The 18,053-nt window shown below is 47.5% G+C and overlaps 1 protein-coding gene across 1 annotated transcript in view; it reads left to right on the top strand.

The window, feature by feature from the left end:
- The first annotated feature begins 2,102 nt into the window (after positions 1–2,102).
- The window catches only part of CLNK (cytokine dependent hematopoietic cell linker), an 83,250-nt gene continuing 67,299 nt past the window's right edge, over positions 2,103–18,053 (top strand). Inside the window, exons 1-3 of the mRNA XM_021677661.1 lie at positions 2,103–2,206; positions 7,214–7,285; positions 16,920–16,948. Coding sequence (XP_021533336.1) covers positions 2,103–2,206; positions 7,214–7,285; positions 16,920–16,948 — 205 coding nt within the window. The remainder of the gene's footprint in view (positions 2,207–7,213; positions 7,286–16,919; positions 16,949–18,053) is intronic.

Genomic DNA, 18,053 nt, shown 5'->3' on the forward strand with positions numbered 1-18,053 from the left:
CCCTCCCCCTCTCATGTGCTCTCTCTCTCATTCTCTCTCTCTCTCAAAATAAATAAATAAAATCTTAAAAAAAAAAAAAGAAAAATCAGAAAACAAAAAAGAAACAACCTAAACCAACAAATTAGGTAATATTTAATGCTAGGACTTTGTATCTCTCTAATTAAGTAACCCACACTTTTGACCTGGGTGAAATGGTTTAATTATCAACTACCCTTCTCAATGCTACTGGTTGTCCACCTCTGGTAATATTTAGTCATTCTGAGTGAGAATCAGGTCCTAGATAAGAAAAATGACCACTAACATGCAGTCGATAGGTTCTCTCCTACTGAAAAATAGAGCCAAGGCCCATTTTGGCTTTGAGAACTCAGACTTGCTAAAGAGTCAGAATCAGTGTGATTTTGTACTAGACTTTGTGAGTCTCCACCTAGGTCCCCCTCAAACTTCTTTGGGAATTGCCTTGGTTGGATTTGCCTTCCCTGGGACAGCCCACATCCACTGACTGGTCCACCAGGGGCACAAAAGCCCAGCCCTCCTACCACAGCTCGGGACAATGGTGAAGGGCCATCATGACAGCATCAGAGCACAGCCCACATCCTCCCTCTGCCAATCTTGCTCCTTTTCTTTCCTTCCTTGGGGGCTGATTCCAGGAGCTCACTCTAATGCACTTCCTGCGTGATTCCATTTCAGGGCCTATTTCCTCAGGATCCCAACATGCATCAATTCCTGAGGAGATAGAGCATGCGTTAAACACAAGAGGAAGAAATCCAATAGAGCTGAGGATAGAGTGGGACCAGTCTCACAGGGTGCTGTGAGGATTCCATGGATTAATATGTGTGAAATGTGAAACAATAGCCAGGAAGCTGTAAATCCCATGTAAGTTTTGAGTTGTCATTATCATCATTACATAGTATTATACGTTATTACCACTCGTGATCTTGGAGTCAACAATGCAGCTGCACAAGCCACTGAAGGAGAGTTATGGCTTAAGAGCAATTTGTGTGATTTCTCGGGAGTCTGCAAGATCCCTGTGAATGTATAGAATGGGAAGCTCCTGAAAAAGCTGCACTTGATCTGAAAGTTCATGAAGAGAAGTGTAATTTCACAGCAGAAGAAACGGTAGTGCTCTTTCTGTGCCTGTCAGACTGCACCCACCATATTGGGTGTAGCTGGGAGTACAGGAGACGGTGAGGAAATTTGAGGGGAATGACCAGGACAGATTGAAGCAGGTATTTTTGGCTCTCAAAATAGGTTGCCCCACATTCCTCTCCACCTCCCAGCTCACTCTGTCATCTGTCTGGCAAATACCAATAGGCCCTCATTCATCATTGTGGGGAAGCTGCCCCTGACTATCTCCTCACTTAAAGATTTAACCAGTTTCTTCCTTCTTTTTCCTTCTAGATCATATAGGTTTTTCTTGTTGTTGTTATTTGTTTGTTTTATCATTGCATTTATAGTTTTGCCTTAATTTGGATTTGGATCTAATTTACTTTCTGTCCTTGGGACATGTTAGATGTTCCTGTTTAGTTTCCTAGGGCTGCCATCACAAATTACCATAAGCAGGTGGCTTAAAACAACATAAGCTTATTCTCCCACAGTTCTGGAGCCCAGAAGTCTAAAATCAAGGTGTCAGCTGGGCTGTGCTCCCTCTGAAGACTCTAGATGAGAATCCTTCCTCACCTCTTCCAGCCTTGAGTGGCTCCATGGCCCCCTGGCTCCGGTCTCTGCCCCCATCTTCATGTGGGTCTTCACACAGCCTTCCTCCATGTTCTCTTCTCTCCTTTCTGTCATTGGTTTTAGGGCCCGCCCTACTCTGGGATGATCTCATCTCAAGATCCTTAGCAGGATTACATTCTCAAAGAAACTTTTTCCAAATGTAGTCCCATTCACAGGTCCCAGACACACATATCTCTTGGTAGACACCCCTTAACCCACTATAGCAGGTATAAATTGATTCCACCACAGAACTAGACCACCAGTTCTAAACTATCAGGTAGGTTAGGTCTACTCAAAAAGCAATGGGAATCACAGAAGGTATACAGAAAAAGGAAGGAACAAGAAAACAAACCTGTGAAGGGATACCAGATGGCTTTTGTTAACTGACCATGCAGGAGGGAGATAGAGAAGAGAAGAAAATCAAAGATGGCCAGAAAGTGTTGAACCTCAAGTGCCAGGAGGATAATCAAGAAGAGAGGCTGGATGGTGTGGGGTGATGTGTTCTTGCTCTTTGTCGGCAGGATGTGAGTTGTTTGGAAGAACAATTAATTGGCTCACCCCCGCTGGCTCTCTGTGCCTCAGTTTCCCCACAAGCCAGTGACACCTCTTACTTTTCCAGGATGTGCTGAGTTCTCTGAGCAATAAATTAACTTGTATTGCTTCCCTGGTGGGCACTTGAGTAGGATCAATGACAAGTAATAAAGCAGCAGTTTAAAACTGCTGATGTGATTCATTTTACAATGTGGGTGGGACAGGCTGAGCGGCCCACAGGAAGGACAGCTGGTCCCAAATGTTTGAGGCCTTATAAAATGATGAGTATCTACTTACCCTGCTGTAGTAAACAGAACTGTCATTCCCAGGTTCACAGAAGCAATGGCCAACTTGGGAACGCTGAACCTTCTAAGGTCAGATCTCAATTTAATGCAAAGCAAATAATATTGACCCATGATGATTAACATTCTTAATCACATTTTCTGTGACTGAAACTTTATGATTCTTTCAACATTGTACATTAAAAAAAAAAATGTGTCTCTAAAAACTGGAACCCTAAAGAATGATTTAAAATAGAGAAATCTGGTAGGGGGTAAAACCGCGGAGCTGGACATTTCAGTTTTCCTTGAGATTAGCGAACAAAATTCAAAGCCAAATAACTGGGAGGGAGCAGGAAACAGGGAGGGAACCACTTTGATTTCTAATCTCTGCTCTTTCCATGCATTTCCAAAGCAAATAGATTTTAACTAGTTACTATCCAGGTAAATGGCTCTTTATTTGCCAGCTTCGTTAATATTTTCCTTACATACTCCGTTGTGGGAGGAGTTCAGACCCATTTTCTCTCTGTTCCTCAGTGGTTTTCAGAGGGGCCTGGCTCTGAGCTTCTGGAAATCACTGGCTCCTGGTTCCCCTAAAGCACATCTGACATGCACCTGGCTGGAAGTCAGAGCCCTGGCCTGCAACAAGCCTGGTCACTCTAGCCAAACTCCCTCTGCTCACAGGGCCCCTATGTCCTCATCTGTATCTTGGAGCTGAGAAGGAGACTTGCCCATCTACTGCTGAGGGTTGCTGTCAACAACAAATAGAAAAAAACTTTGAATTCAACTCTCTTCTTAAAGTTAAAAAGTCAAAAGCAAATTATCTGGAAAAGTAAAGGTAGCTTCCGGATGTTGGTTTCTTAAGGTATCTAGAAAGAGGTTGAGGAAATTCTCAGAATCTTTCCCATTCTCCTACAATGGGACTAGTTAAAGCCATTTAGGCAAACGTTACGTGGGCTGTCAGAGAACACAAATGCTCTGACATGATACCGAGGGCCTCCTTCTCTGTGCAGGGACAGATCAGAATTTCCCTGGTAGCAGAGAGACCCACAGGATTCGGCACACGAAGGGCACAGTGCACTTCTGTGGATGAGCCCAAACGGGCAGGCCCTTTTGTCAATTCTTTATTGATGCACCTATTCATATCTTACAAACATTCCTGAGGTCAGGTAGCCAATGTGCTGGGAGAGAAACAATTCCCAGGATATGGCTATACTGTCAAGCTGCTAGTCCAGGGGGACATGACCACATGAACAGGCACATACAAGACACTATGATTTAAAAAAAAAAAAAAAGATTGTTTACTTGTTTATGGCCTATCTCCCCAACAGCAGTAAGATTCATGAGGCAGACTCCATTCATCTTCTTTAACAACTGCATCCCGCTGCGTGGCATCCAGCCTGGTAGAGAGTAGATCTGATATCTGTTCGTTGAGTTAATGAATGAACAGATCCATGAACAAATAACGAACAGTAAAACAGAGACATATCAAAAGTCCTAAAAAGGAAGCAGGACAGAACTCACGGGAAAGTAGCATTGGAACTAGACCTGGAAGAATGGAAAGGTTTTTGGCAGATGGAGAGGAGGCCAAAGAAAAATCTAATCAGTGATGTGGGAGCATGCAAAGGTAGGGCCCAGAGAGAGGACAGTGTGGGGCCCTGGTGGGGGGGACAGGATGGGAGGGAACAGAGACGCAGACAACAGAAATTGTGTTCAAGGCCACCGAGGCAGGCATCTCGGCTATCATGGGAATGAGTTTGGATTTTGTCCCCCAGAAGGGGCAAGTGGTGTGGATTTTCAAGCAGGGAGGTGACTTGATAATATCCTGCTAATTAGAAGTTACCCCAAAGATACAAATGTAGTGATCCGAAGGAGCACATGCACCCCAATGTTTATAGCAACAATGTCCACAACAGCCAAACCGTGGAAGGAGCCTAGATGTCCATCAACAGATGAATGGATAAAGAAGATGTGGTATATATATACAATGGAATATTATGCAGCCATCAAAAAAATGAAATCTTGCCATTTGCAGTGGCGTGGATGGAACTAGAGCGTATTATGCTAAGTGAAATAAGTCAATCAGAGAAAGACAAGTATCATATGATCTCACTGATATGAGGATCTTGAGAAACAAGACAGAGGATCATAGGGGAAGTGAGGGAAAAATGAAACAAGATGAAACCAGAGAGGGAGACAAACCATAAGAGACTCAGGAAACAAACTGAGGGTTGCTGGGCGGGGGGGGGTCGGAGGGATGGAGTGGCTGGGTGATGGACATTGGGGAAGTTATGTACTATGGTAAGTGCTGTGAATTGTGTAAGACTGATGAATCACAGACCTGTACCCCTGAAACAAATAACACATCATATGTTAATTAAAAAAATTTTTTAAATAAAATAAAACACACAATAGAAAAGGTCAAAAAAAAGAAAGAAAGGTCACTCCTGTGGCATTTTGGTGGGTGGATTGGAGCCCAGGAGGCCAGGAAATCAGGTAAGGGGTTGATGCTGGGGGTTAGACCTCAGATAAAGAGAGCAGAACGAAGACGGAATAGAGCAAGGAAGAAGGGGCAAGAGAGGAGACATCCGGGAATCTGCCAACAGAGCATGGAGTTGTTGGTGATGGGGGCAGGAAAGAGGAGACTCGAGGTTAGTGCCCAGGCTGCTGGTTTGGAAACTATATGAGCAACAGAGCCACTCACTGGGAAAGGGCCTGTGTCTGCTGGAGAATAACCAAGCAGAAAGGTCCAGGATAGAGATGCCCACATCAAGAACTTAGAAGTCGGGGTGCCGATGTAGGCAAGAATCAAGCTTTACCCAGATAAACAGAAAATAATGAAATATATGAAATAATACAATAATTAAATAATTTTCGAAGTCATGAAATGATGAAAAAATCAAATGAAAAATAACAAAATAACACCATCATCTTTCTTTGTGTCAATTTACACGATGAACAATATCCAAATGACTCACTAAATATTTTAATTTTATTTTAATTTTTTTATTTTTAAAGATTTATTTATTTATTTGAGAGAGAGAGCATGAGCAGGGGAAGGAGCAGAGGGAGAGGGAGAAAGATCCTTAAAATAGACTCCCCGCTGAGCACGAAACCCAACCTGGGGCTGGATCCCAGGACCCTGAGATCATGACCTGAGCCGAAACCAAGACTTGGATGCTTAACCGACTGAGCCACCCAGGCACCCCACACTAATTTTTTAAAAATATTTATTTATTTGAGAGAGAGAGAGAGAGAGCAGGGGGAGGGGCAAATGAAGAGGGAGAGAGAAGTAAAAGGGGAGAGAGAATCTTAAGCAGGCTCTACACCCAGCGTGGAGCCTGACGCAGGGCTCCATCCCACGACTCTGAGATCATGATCTGAGCCTAGATGCTTAAACAACTAAGCCACCGAGGCGCCCCTCACTGAATTTTCTTATTTATCACATCCCAGCCTACGGGCTGCACACAAAATCCTAGATGGACCAAATCAGCCGGTCACTGATAGGCATTTCCCAGGGTCCTTGACTCCTGCGTGCACAGGCATTCCCACTGAGGGCCCGCTGCAGACCAGGCGCTCTCCCCTACCCTACGGATGCACAGCCTGCGCCTCTCTGCCCTCGAGGGCATGGTCGTTGAGCTAGTTTAGCAGACCTGATCACAAGCTACGAGTTAAGACAAAAGGAAAATTACAACTCAGACACACACCGTGAAGGAGCCAGTCTTAGAGGGCGGGGAAGGTTCTTCTGAGGACCTGACATCTGTGCTGAGCTCAGAAGCAGAAGAGAGAGAAGGGAGACAATAAACAGTATCTGAAAGAGGCCGGGAGTGGGGGTAGAGAAAGCCCAAGGACCAAGAAGAAGCAAGTTTGCCCCACATGGTGGGAACCAGGAGGACAAGGAAGTCAGCCGAGCTAACGAGGTAGCTGTCGAGGAGCATTTGCGGACGAAACTGTTACCAATAAATCTCTGCTAAAGCTCATGGGATACCTGCAAAAGAAATGGAAGTATATTAAATGTGGCTAATTAAATGAACGAGGGATGCATAATAGTGATGGTTTATGATAGTGTGAGCAAATTAACTCAATTTAAAATAATTTAATCTTTTCATAGAAATGCCATAGCAAAGTATCTAAATTATATAGAATTCCAATAAATATAATTTGAATCTGAATTGCTATTGCTAAGTAATCTGCCTTCCTACCCTGGATGATGTCTGCTAGCCTGGGGTCAAATTCGACTAACATAGGAAGCATCTAGAACATTCCTTGGTCCACAGGCACTGTCCTTCTTTGACAGCCTCCCATCAACCACATGGTGAAGGTATGATGCTCTTCATTTTACAGAACAGTGTCACAGAGACAGGGAGGGTGCGGCGGTGAGCCTGCTGATGTGGGACAGCAGGCCACATTTTCATCCTGACTGGGGTGCTTCTTCACCCTACACTACTGCCCCTTCTAAAAGAAAGCTCTTACATTAAAATATATATATATTTTTAAGTAATTAAATTACTTGAAACACAGATTTTTTTTAACTCCAGTGGAAATGCAAAGAGAGATTTGGAATTATTTGTGAGATGTTCATTACTTAAATCTGACTGGGTGGTTGTTTCTATGAATGAATGCACTTAATTAATTTTTTTCCCCTAGCTTCTTGCTATTTCCTGACTGTAATCTATTTTCTTTCATCCCAGGGGCAACAGAAGGACAACAAAAGAAGGATCCAGTGATTTGAAATTCCAGAACCTCTGTCTGCCGAAAAATAGGTCAGAATATTTACTTGTTTATTCATAGAGGAGTGAAAATTTTGAGTCTGTGGCAAATCAGCTGACCACTACACACACACACACACATACACACCAGGTTAGTGTGATAGAATTTTATTGCTGCCAGTGGTCTTAGAGGTCACATGGAGACCAAGGTTCAGAAGGAAAAGAAACTCATGTGGGTTGAAGTACCAGCACGCATGCAATGCAGGGAAAGGTTGAGAAGCCCCAAGGCATCCCCAGCATTTCTGACGAGGACTACTTCCACCACCCACCAGGGGTCCAAACAGCCCAGGAGACAGCCACGAAGACGGAAACTTCCATTCTCAGCTTGTGAATGACTTAAATGATGGATCACAGATGCCATCAGGCCACAAGCCCACCACCAGCTCTCACAAGCAAGGAGAATAGAGGAAGCCATGTGCCTATGTGGTTTCTTCTCTTTGTCCTTCAGCTGAGCAAACATTTACTAAGCAGTCATGACATTAGGACTTGCACAGGCTAGGGAACATGCAGAGATAAAAGACAAAGTCCTACCTCCAAGGGGCTCAGAGCCTGAAAGCTCAGAATGGGGACTAACTTGGTGAAATGACAAGATCCCAATCCTGAAGCCCAATCCAGCTCTGTCATCGCCCAGCAGCCAGACCCTGGGCAACACCCTGATGCCCAGAGGGGGTTGCAGGTCTCCTTGTACCCCGCCAGAGCTCCCTCACTGAGCCCTGCCCGAGCAGTCTCTCTGCCCAGAGGCCCGCGAGGGTCTCAGCATGTTATACCACACCTTGCAACCCAGCACACTTCAATTCAGGTCAACCACCAAACACCCATTCAGTTCCTACTATGTGCCAGGCCCTGGGGCTTTCTTAGCATCCTAAGATTTACTTGAAGAACTATTTTCCCTAAGAAGAGTAAATGAATGCCTGTAAAACAGAATATTTGAAATATTGTCAAAACCACATTAAGCAAAGGAAAAATTGTGGCTGTTCTCAGACTTGTTCAATGTTTACATTAAATACATTTGAATAATGCATTTTAAGTCAGTTTTTCTTATTTCTTGACAATAGCAAGAGATGGGAGCTGGAAGGGTTAGAAGACTTTCTTCAAATGAAGATGGTTGCAGCAATCACATACATCAAAGTAATATTTACAGCTACATTTGAGAAAGAGAGAGAGAAAGAACAGTGCTTTTTTCCCACAGCAAATTATTTCAGGATGTGTCATAGCATGCTCAAGATATATTAAAAAGAGCAACAGACGATGTTTCTGCAACCTGTTCCAAACCATTTATAAACCCAAATTTAAAAAAAAATCCCATATGCATACAAATCTCTGTACCACTGCGTATTTTATAATGAAAGTATTATATGAGTATAAATTAGTATTTGAGATATATAAATCAAATCAAAATGTCTGAACACTACATAGTTGGGTCTACTGTCTTACTTCAAGAACTATTAAACCCATGAACTCATTCTCCGTACAAATTACAATTATCAGCACTTGGTGGAGAGGAGAGGAGGAGGATGCTGCGGGCAGGCGGGGCTGCGCAGAGAACCAGCCCGGGGCACCGGGTCTCAGTGTCACCCGACGCGCTCACTCACGGAGCAACCTCACTCTGACAAGCCCATTTCCCATCTCAGTGCCTCATAGGCTTTAGAAATGGTATTTGAAAGCAAATGAGTAGGCTGCCTTGTCCCCCACTGACCCCTGTATGTAAAGCAGTGCATGTGTGTGGGAAATAAATGGGTGACCCGTGTAGCACGCCTGGAACATAGTAGGTTCTCAATAAATAACCGGCTAATGATCAGTGAGTGGTCATGTGACCATCATGTGACCATACACTGGGCACCGTTTTAAGAGTTTAATAGGCGGTGTCTCCCTGGATCCCCACAGTTCCGGTCTTACCAGTCTCCTTTTTATAGGAGAGAAGAAGGCATGCCCAGGATCAGTAACTTCCCCAAGGCTGATGAGCTGGGTGTGGTATGGTAAACCTTAGACTTTTCCATATCATTACTGGTATCTAAAACAGCCCTGGCACTCGATGCGGCTCCCCTCAATACCGCCAGCCCTTAGTTAGGTGAGGGGTCAGCTCCCCCAACAGGCGCAGAGGGCTGTCCCCGGCCACCCCCACACACACACTCAAACAGGCATGCGCCTCCGGGCCACACAAGATGCACGCACAGATGCTGAGTGCTGGGGCCCCACCCAGCTGATGCGGTCCAGGAGATGATCCAAGAAAAACACAGGACCACATCCACATCCATGACACGTCCACACTACGGATACGAACGCACCCAAAACTCCCCATGGAATTCACTGGGCTGAATCCCCAATATCCACTCCTATCCTGTGCTGCGTCCCCACATGTGTAGAAAATGGAAACACACTGATAGATGTTTTCCAATCGAGTCCAAACTCAAATCCGTAGTTAAGTGCCTGACATGCACCAGCCACCACGAAAGGAATTTTGGCATTTAATCCTCACAATACTGCTCTGAAGTAGTTATTCTAATTCCCATTTTATAGACGAGAAAAGAGTCTGAGAGAGGTTCCATTTGTGGTCAGTCACAAGCTAGTCCCTGGTGACAGCTGGATTTGGATTCAGAGTCTAGCCAGAAGTCGAGTGTCAATCCTGGGTTCTAAGTGACCACAACTTTCTGCTGTGTCGGCATGGTCGTGTGGATTTCATTTTCTGTTCCTGTGAGTCTCCAGTCTGCTCGTGTCAAGACTGCAATGAAGAAGGGGCATGTGCAGTGTGCTCCTGAGAAGAACAAACACATTCTTACAGCGCCTCACGGTGGCACGTCCTGGAGCGGCCCCTGGACCAGCATCCATCAGCACCACCTGGGAACTTCTTAGAAATGCAGATTCTCAGGCCCTGACCTCTGGAATCAGAAGCTCGGGTGTGGACCCCGGGCACTGGTGTTTAGACAAGCTCTCTGGGTGATTCCGGTGCCCACTCAAGTTTGAGAACCTCCACTTCAGCACGGTTACTGAGAGTGCAAGCTTCGGAGCTGGAGTAGGAGGCCTCTGGGCCCAGCACTTACTCTGCGCTTAACCACTACCTCCAGGAAACGGGAAGGAGTGAAGAAGATGCAAGACGGGGGCCCAGAGGGTAGGAGGAAGTTGGGGGCAGGGAAATTCAGAGATGAAGACACAGCCCTTGCCATCAAGATGCTCAGTCTATGGTCGGGGGAAAGTGAAGACTGGTATTGCAGATCACAAGACACTGTGCCATGTGCGCTGATAGGAACAGACGCAGGCCCCCGGGGGGCACTAAGGGTCGGTGAGGCTAAGGGCTTGCCCACGAGGTTCCCAGCCATGCCTTCACACTCCGAGTGGAGTCTCTTTTCCCATTCCTGACGACAGCACTACGGTTAACACTGTCACTCACGTCCCACACTCCAATGCTCCCAATCTTCACCTCACTGACTGTCCATTTGTTCCCTTTTGCCACTAACACCTGCAGCAATAGTTAATTCCCGGGAGGGAGGTGGGGGGCAAGGAACAGGTGGCTTTAATTCCTCAGGGCCCAGGAGAGCCAGTCCTTACCCTTCAGATGTAGGAGCCCTGTTTCTGTGCTAGGAGGCCCCCTGGTGGACCCTCCCAGCAGGCAGCCCTCACCCAGGAGACAGACTTGGGGGGGGGGGAGTGGGGGACGGGGGAGGCTGCTGCCTGTTGCTCTTGACCTCTCAGGTTTCACCCTACCCGCCTCCAGGGGCCCTGAGCATCCATGGCACTGACAGATGCATAGGAATACTGCTCCTTCTGGCCCTCCTCAATGGGCAGAAAGGGGAGTATCTTTCTGAAAGGTGTGGCCGGCTGAGTGCTTTCCAGAGGGCCACAAATGCTTTCACGGAGGTTATGTGGACTACAGTGTGGTGCCCCATCCCTTTCCTGGGCTCGCCCACAAGGAGCTCCCCATGTAGATGCTCAGGAAACATTACTGAAGGGTTGGGAGGAAGAAGGGCTGGAAGGACCCACCAGGATGCCGTGGGCTTGTACAATGCCCCGTGCCTGGCACATACTAGATACTTAAATAGGTGGTAGAAGGAACTTTTAGCAGAAGGAAAGGATGCAGAGACGCAGAGAGAAGACAGAACAAGTCGGGGAGGGCAGGGGAGAGGGTGGAGGCCGTGGGCTTGGGAGCCGTTCACCGGCTGGAGGGGCGCTAGATTCAAACTGGGCACCATGCCACCGCCCTGCTCCTCTGCGGTGTAACCCATCCCAGTGCCAGATACGGGGATTTTCCTCCTTCAGTATTTGTCAGGGACGTGGAGAGCCCATATTTGAAAGGGATCAGGGTCACAAGACATGCGTTCTGTCCCCCGAGAACTTAAAATCTAGTTGAAGAAAGAAAAAAACACAAGGCTTAACAATGAGATTTGAGTAAGAAATTCGTAACTCCACGCTGCCTTTTGACTCCCCTAGTGTGTTAGGGGAGCAAGCAGCACTGCAGTGCTCAGAGGTGGGGAAGCCCACAGGCCCCCGGGGGACCCTGCAGGGGTAGACAGGGGCTCCCCCAGCCCTGAGGGTCCTGGGAGGTGCAAGCGTTCACACTTCCAGAGTTTTCCCTAGGATCCCTTCGGGGAGCTGCATGCCCCACAAATGTGTTTTGTTTTGTAAAAATAAAATAGAAAAGAGGAGGATTCTTGAAACTAATCAAGGATTCCTTTAACAAAGAATGAGTCCATTCTTTCACTAATTAAATATGAGCATTGACTTGATTCCACCCTGGTGTGAGTTTCATCTGCTTCAAAGTAATGTGGGTGTTGGGAGATGTTCTCCAGTCTGGGATCTGTAACAAAAACGACAGCCTGTTCTAGAGGGGTCCATGTGGGACGCGTGCACATGTGCGGAGCAGGTTCCGCCCGCGTAGTGGACACTCTGCCAGGCCTTGCTGGGGCAGGCGGGTCCACGTAGAGACCCAGACTTGGTTGGCCATGGGTCTCTAAGCTGCTCTACTCTTGGGACGCCCCTCTTATCCCCGTTTCCCTGTGAACCTGTGCCCTGCATTCATGCCCTCGTCCCTGCACTCACTCATGCTTACTTGGCCACACATTTGTGAGTCCAGGCCATGTTCCAGGCATGTTCTGTATTTGGTGCCTGGTTTCCCTTTTAGGGCCTGGGGGCCTGGTGGAGGGAGTTTGAGAAATCGAGTTGTACTCTGTTCTGCTTATGAGAGTGTGAGTTCTGTTGGGTAAGTGCCACATGAGCAGAGGAGGGCTGTGGTGGCCCCATAGGAAGCTATGTCCTTCCCTCTCCAGGAGATCCTATGCACACCGGCATGGACTTTCTGAGATGCAGCTCTGAGCAGGCTTTACCTAGTGCCTCACCCAGTTCCACCTGCCTCCAGGACCATGCAGGCCTTCTAGCTCACCTCTGCTGGTTCCTCATTCTCTGAGCATGAGCACACCATGCCTTTCCAGACCTCAGCTCCCACAGCTCCCTGATACAAACCTGCACCTCCCTCCAGTGCTGGAGGGGAAGGAGGGTGCACCCCACCTGCAGACTGGCTGCATGGGAACCGTGGCATCCCCAACTCCCCTCGCAGGGTAACCTGGGCCTCAGTCCACACAGCCACAAAATGAAAGGGCCAGTTCTGGTAATTAGCCCTAACGTTGAGATAAAGATTCCTGTCCACTGGGGCGCCTGGGTGGCTCAGTCGTTAAGCGTCTGCCTTCGGCTCAGGTCATGATCCCAGGGTCCTGGGATCGAGCCCCGCATCGGGCTCCCTGCTCCGTGGGAAGCCTGCTTCTCCCTCTCCCATTCCCCTGCTTGTATTCCCTCTCTCGCTGTGTCTCTCTCAGTCAAATAAATAAATAAAATCTTTAAAAAAACAAAGATTCCTGTCCACCAAGAGTTGCCAGGAGATTTGCTGAAATGATTTATAAAAGGCTCACACTTAACCAGCACAGAGCAGGCATCCAAACAGAGGGAAGAAGACAATGAATTTAGAACTTCAGAGTCACCTTCATTTCTCTCTAGATTGCATTTAAAAATGAGTTTAGCAACTCTTATCAATTGTCTGACAAAAATTAGAATTTTAGCTCTTAATGTCAGAAGCAGGCAGTTTCTTAAGGGGAGACGTGGAGCCGAACCAGTCAATCTTGGAGGTTTGGGACGGGGAGTGGGCTGGCAGGTGAAATCACCCTGACCATCTCCCAAGGAGCTTGCTGTGCATTCTCTCCAGCAGTGGGGTGCCTGGGGAGACCCAGAGGGGACCACACATGTCACACTCCAGGGGGCAATGAAGAATTATCTCCACTCCAGGAGCTTGAGCCTGGAGACAAGACCCAATGTTGTCTCTATGGGACAGGAAAAACACACCATCCAAACTATGTTCCCATGGATAAGTAAGACGCAAGTGCACCCTGCCTGCACAATCAGATCCAGTTCTCCCAGGGAGCAAGGAGGTGGGGGAAGGGAGGGATGGGTTTAATTTAGTGCCCGTTCAGGATTAAAATTTATTAAGCTTATTAAATTATTAAGAAGTATTAAAATTAAAAATAATGCAGAAATTAAAAATCCTTATTTGTAATAAGGCTTAAATATTGAAAACCACAAACTGCTGGAGGTCAGTCTTGTTCATTTCATATTCTGTGAACTCCCCCCACCATGACGTGGACACCTGCCTGCACGAGCCAGAGATGCAGAGGAAGGCCTGCTGCCCTCAGGCCCAGAGGTGGAAGGAGCAGGGGGTGGGAAGAGCAGAGAGGCGGCTGCCAAGCCAGCCCACCATCCAGCCGAGGCCCGTTCTCATGTGGCTGTGTTATGGATGCCAGTGATGCAAAGGAGCCAAGGAGCATCCTTGTAGTTCCCTGGCAAGAGGCAGCTTGCTAACGAACACACGGGGCTTGCTTGAGCATAAAGAACACATCAGATCTCCATGAAGTTTGCTAGCAGCTTCTTTTGCTAATCACCCTGGGCTGTCAGACTGCAAAGAGCATTAACACAACAGCCTTTTCAGGTACCTTGTCAGCTGCTGGTCTGCACTCCAGCCAGACATAACTGTGGAGTCCAGGTCCCCTCCGGGGCCCCCTCCTTCCCAGGCCCTCAGAGGCAGGTTCCAGCCTTCTTCCCCTCCCTCCCCGCTGTCCGGGCTCAGCTGGAGTAACAATGCTGCTCCCGGCTCTGCTGAGGCTTCCTCTGCTAATTCATCTGGCTTGCACTGACGCACAGAGAGCCCTGGGGTGCAGAATCCCAGAGGACATGACATATGAATGAGCGCCATCGCTTTGGGACCCCACCGAGAGGCAGAGTGGATCCGATAAGCCACTTTCAGACAGCCTCGACCATCGGGAGGAAGCTCCCAGGCACAGAGAGCTGGGCGGTCTACGTCGCTGCTGTAGGCTTGGAAATAATAAGAGTAGTGGAACAATTCCTGGCTCCACCGATCGCTTGCTGGGCCACTTCAGGCAAGTCACTTACTCTTCCGAACTTGAGATGCACCTGCAAAGCAGGGAAAGCCTGCCCACCGGAGTGGAGCCTCGCTCAGTGCGGGACAGACTGCATCTTCATAGGTGTCAGACGACCCACATCTGCCTTTGAGGGTCTGAAACTTGGAACAACAAATTGGACAACATTGCCTCCGATGAGCTTGTTAGCATTAACGGTTTTTGATTCTAAAAGCCAGGTGAAGCCAAGGTCAGAAGAAGGACAGAATCCTAGCTTAAAAGCCAAAGTTCTTGCTAGGCTCCCCGGGGAGAGTGGGCACCCTCTTCCTCACCCCTGGGCTCGGGCTTACACACTTCGCTGCCTCCAGGCAAGGGTCGCCATTCACAATCGCAAGAACATATTTACATTTCACATGTCACGAGTGACAGGTCTGGGGAGTCTTTGGAGGCCTTAATCAAAGACGAAGATGTCAGGGAAGAGGCCCTGTGTTCAAAGTGTTAAGAGAGAGCTCTCAGGCCCCAGATAAATGATCTGCTCCTTCCTGGCTGATTTACTGCTAATTTCTGCAGAATCTCGGGCAGCTTGAAAGGACGCCAAGAGCGAACCACAAGGGCTCTGAGACCACAGCTGCACACTGCTTCCCGACTCACCACCGCCTGCAGGCAGGGCCGGGGAGGCGGCGAGGACCGGGGGATCCGACAGGCTGGTGTCAGGTCCCTCGCTCTCTGTGGGACTGGGCAAGCTGAAGAGCTCTCTGAACCTCCCATTTCCTCGTCTGTAAACTTGGGACAGTGTTAACCACCCCACAGGGCCAGTCAGAGTATTAAAACGGCAGAGGACAAAGGGTGAGCAGGAAGCCAGACTCAAGGGCCGTGGCCTCCTGGTTACTCAAAGCTCCCAGCTTAACTGTTGGGGGCCTGATGTCCCAGCCACCAGCCAGGCCTCATAAATATTTACACCCGGCGTGTGTTGCGATGCTCAATTAATTGCTCCTATGACGTACTTTGAGAGCCTCGGAGGACAGGCGCCGTGTGAGGCCCAGGATTATTAAAGGCACAAACAAGTTGGCTCGCAGAAGCAGCATCCTCCAGAGCCTTCCACCACCCCAGAGCTTTTCCGATCTTTGCCCAAAATCTAATCAAAAAGTGTTTCCAAAAGCACCCTGTCCAATGTGAATGTGCTGGCCAGGCAAAGACCCTACTAGAAAATGGGCAAACACACATACAGACAACTCACAACAGAAAAAATCCAAGTGGGGCGCCTGGGTGGCTCAGTCATTAAGCGTCTGCCTTCAGCTCAGGTCATGATCCCAGGGTCCTGGGATCGAGTCCCACATCGGGCCCCCTGCTCGGCGGGAAGCCTGCTTCTCCCTCTCCCACTCCCCCTGCTTGTGTTCCTGCTCTTGCTGTCTCTCTCTCTGTCAAATAAATAAAATCTTTAAAAAAAAGAAAAGAAAAGAAAAAATCCAAGTGGCCTAAAACCACTTGGAAAATAATAATAATAATAATTCAGGCTCACTAGGCATCAGGGAATTAAAACAGGTAAAATAAGGAATCAGGTGCCAAGTAGAATCATTTTAAAGGATGGATTTAAGGGTGGTGAGATGCAGCGAGATGGTCACTTCCCGCTCTGTGGATTAGCACCTAAATTGACCCAACCGACCTGGAAGGTACCTGAGTGATCTACAGTGAGGGGTTTGGAAGACCCCCATTGCCTGACCCCTTCACTGCACTTGGTGGAGTCTCTCCATGGAAATATTTGGGGATTAGATGAAAAATGCAAGCACGGATGCTCCCTGCAACATTATTCACAATAATAAAGACTAGCAAGAACCTAAATGTCCCCTCTAAAAATCACAGCCAATAAATATCATGTCTTTGAATAATAGCTAGAGATATATAGTGCATTTTTAACATCAGCAGCCCATACATTCTCGTGCTATTTTTATGCAGCTATATGTTTAGATGTATGCATACACCCCATCATAAACACATGCACATATGTATGGCAGATTTGCCAAAATATTACCTGGGGCAGAGTTGTTTTCTTCTCTGTGCATTTTTCTATTTTCCGGATTCTCTGTAATGAGACGCTGTTTTAGATCTAGAACAATATGAACACGAGGAAATCGTTCTGTAGGCTGATCTGGGAAATGCACGTGATGGCTGCACACTCCTCTGGGGAAGGTGTGTGACCCACATGCCATGGACACTGACCTTGGTTCTCTTTTCTGCCCTAGGTCATGGCCTCAAATCAACAGCACCGCAGGTAAGTCAGGGGCCCTCCATCGCCTGAGCAGTGGGAATGTCAGCATGGGACTGTTAGTCTTCCTTCCATTCTCTTCTGCTTTTCCTTTGATAAAACTATCAGCCTGTTCCAACTGGCATTAGCCACTGACGGTCTCTCCCTCTGGCTGCTCCTGGGGTGCAGCCTGGTCTGTGACTTCCAAAAGCTTTGGAAGCTGGTAGGCTGATGGGGAACCCTGGCTCCCCACTTTTTAGCTGTGAAGCCTGGGACGAAGCACAGATCCCTCCAGGCCCGAGTTCCTTCATTTGTAAAATGGGTGAAAGTCTGCCTAAATGTCAGCGTTGTGGCCACTTGGTAGGGCTCGTTCAACTGAACTCTATATAATGGCTTCCCCCCCAAAGTATGTGTTAAGCAGATGACTGATTAATTTTATGTTTCTGTTGCATCTTTTTTAGAGCCTAGTTCTAAATCCCATTAAAGTTTGAGTAAAAGTATGTACTATTCATCTTGGAGCATCATTATTTCAGGGAAAGTCCAATAGAACGTCCCGAGAAAGCTGGTGGCCATAAATGATGGCTGCAAAGAGACAGAATAAAGTGAGAAATAGACAAGAAGTGTGCAAAGAAGGGATAGAATCATAGGAAGTGATGCAATCTGCAAATGAACTCAAAGGTTCATAATGGTGCATGTTGGAGCATGTAGCCAGCACTAAGCTGGTCCCAAAGAGCCATGAGAAGTGGAGAAAAGCAAAATCAAAACTGCAAGTATGAATATAAATAAGAAACAAGCACCCAGCTCTAATCCCTCTTACAGAAAATGCTTTTAGTAAGCTTCCCAGTCCTTTGCTAACAAAGGTTACATTCTGTCAAGGTAGGTATTTCCAGACTGTACTGGAGTCTTTGATCCCAAATATACCTCCCTCCACTGGCTTGCTACCTCTCATCCCTTCCCACTACCCACTTAGAGTCTTGGGTGTACTCTAGACACTTCCAAAGGGGATGGTGCCTGGAAAGGAAATTGCCAATCTGATGCGGTGGCTGGCAAGTTATAAACCCCTCTCCCTTCACCTGCTTTCCACATTCCTGAAGATAGAGAAAAACTGACAGGTGGGTATTCCATTTCATTA

Source organism: Neomonachus schauinslandi, chromosome 2 (genome assembly GCF_002201575.2).
Source record: "Neomonachus schauinslandi chromosome 2, ASM220157v2, whole genome shotgun sequence".
NCBI lineage: Eukaryota > Metazoa > Chordata > Mammalia > Carnivora > Phocidae > Neomonachus > Neomonachus schauinslandi.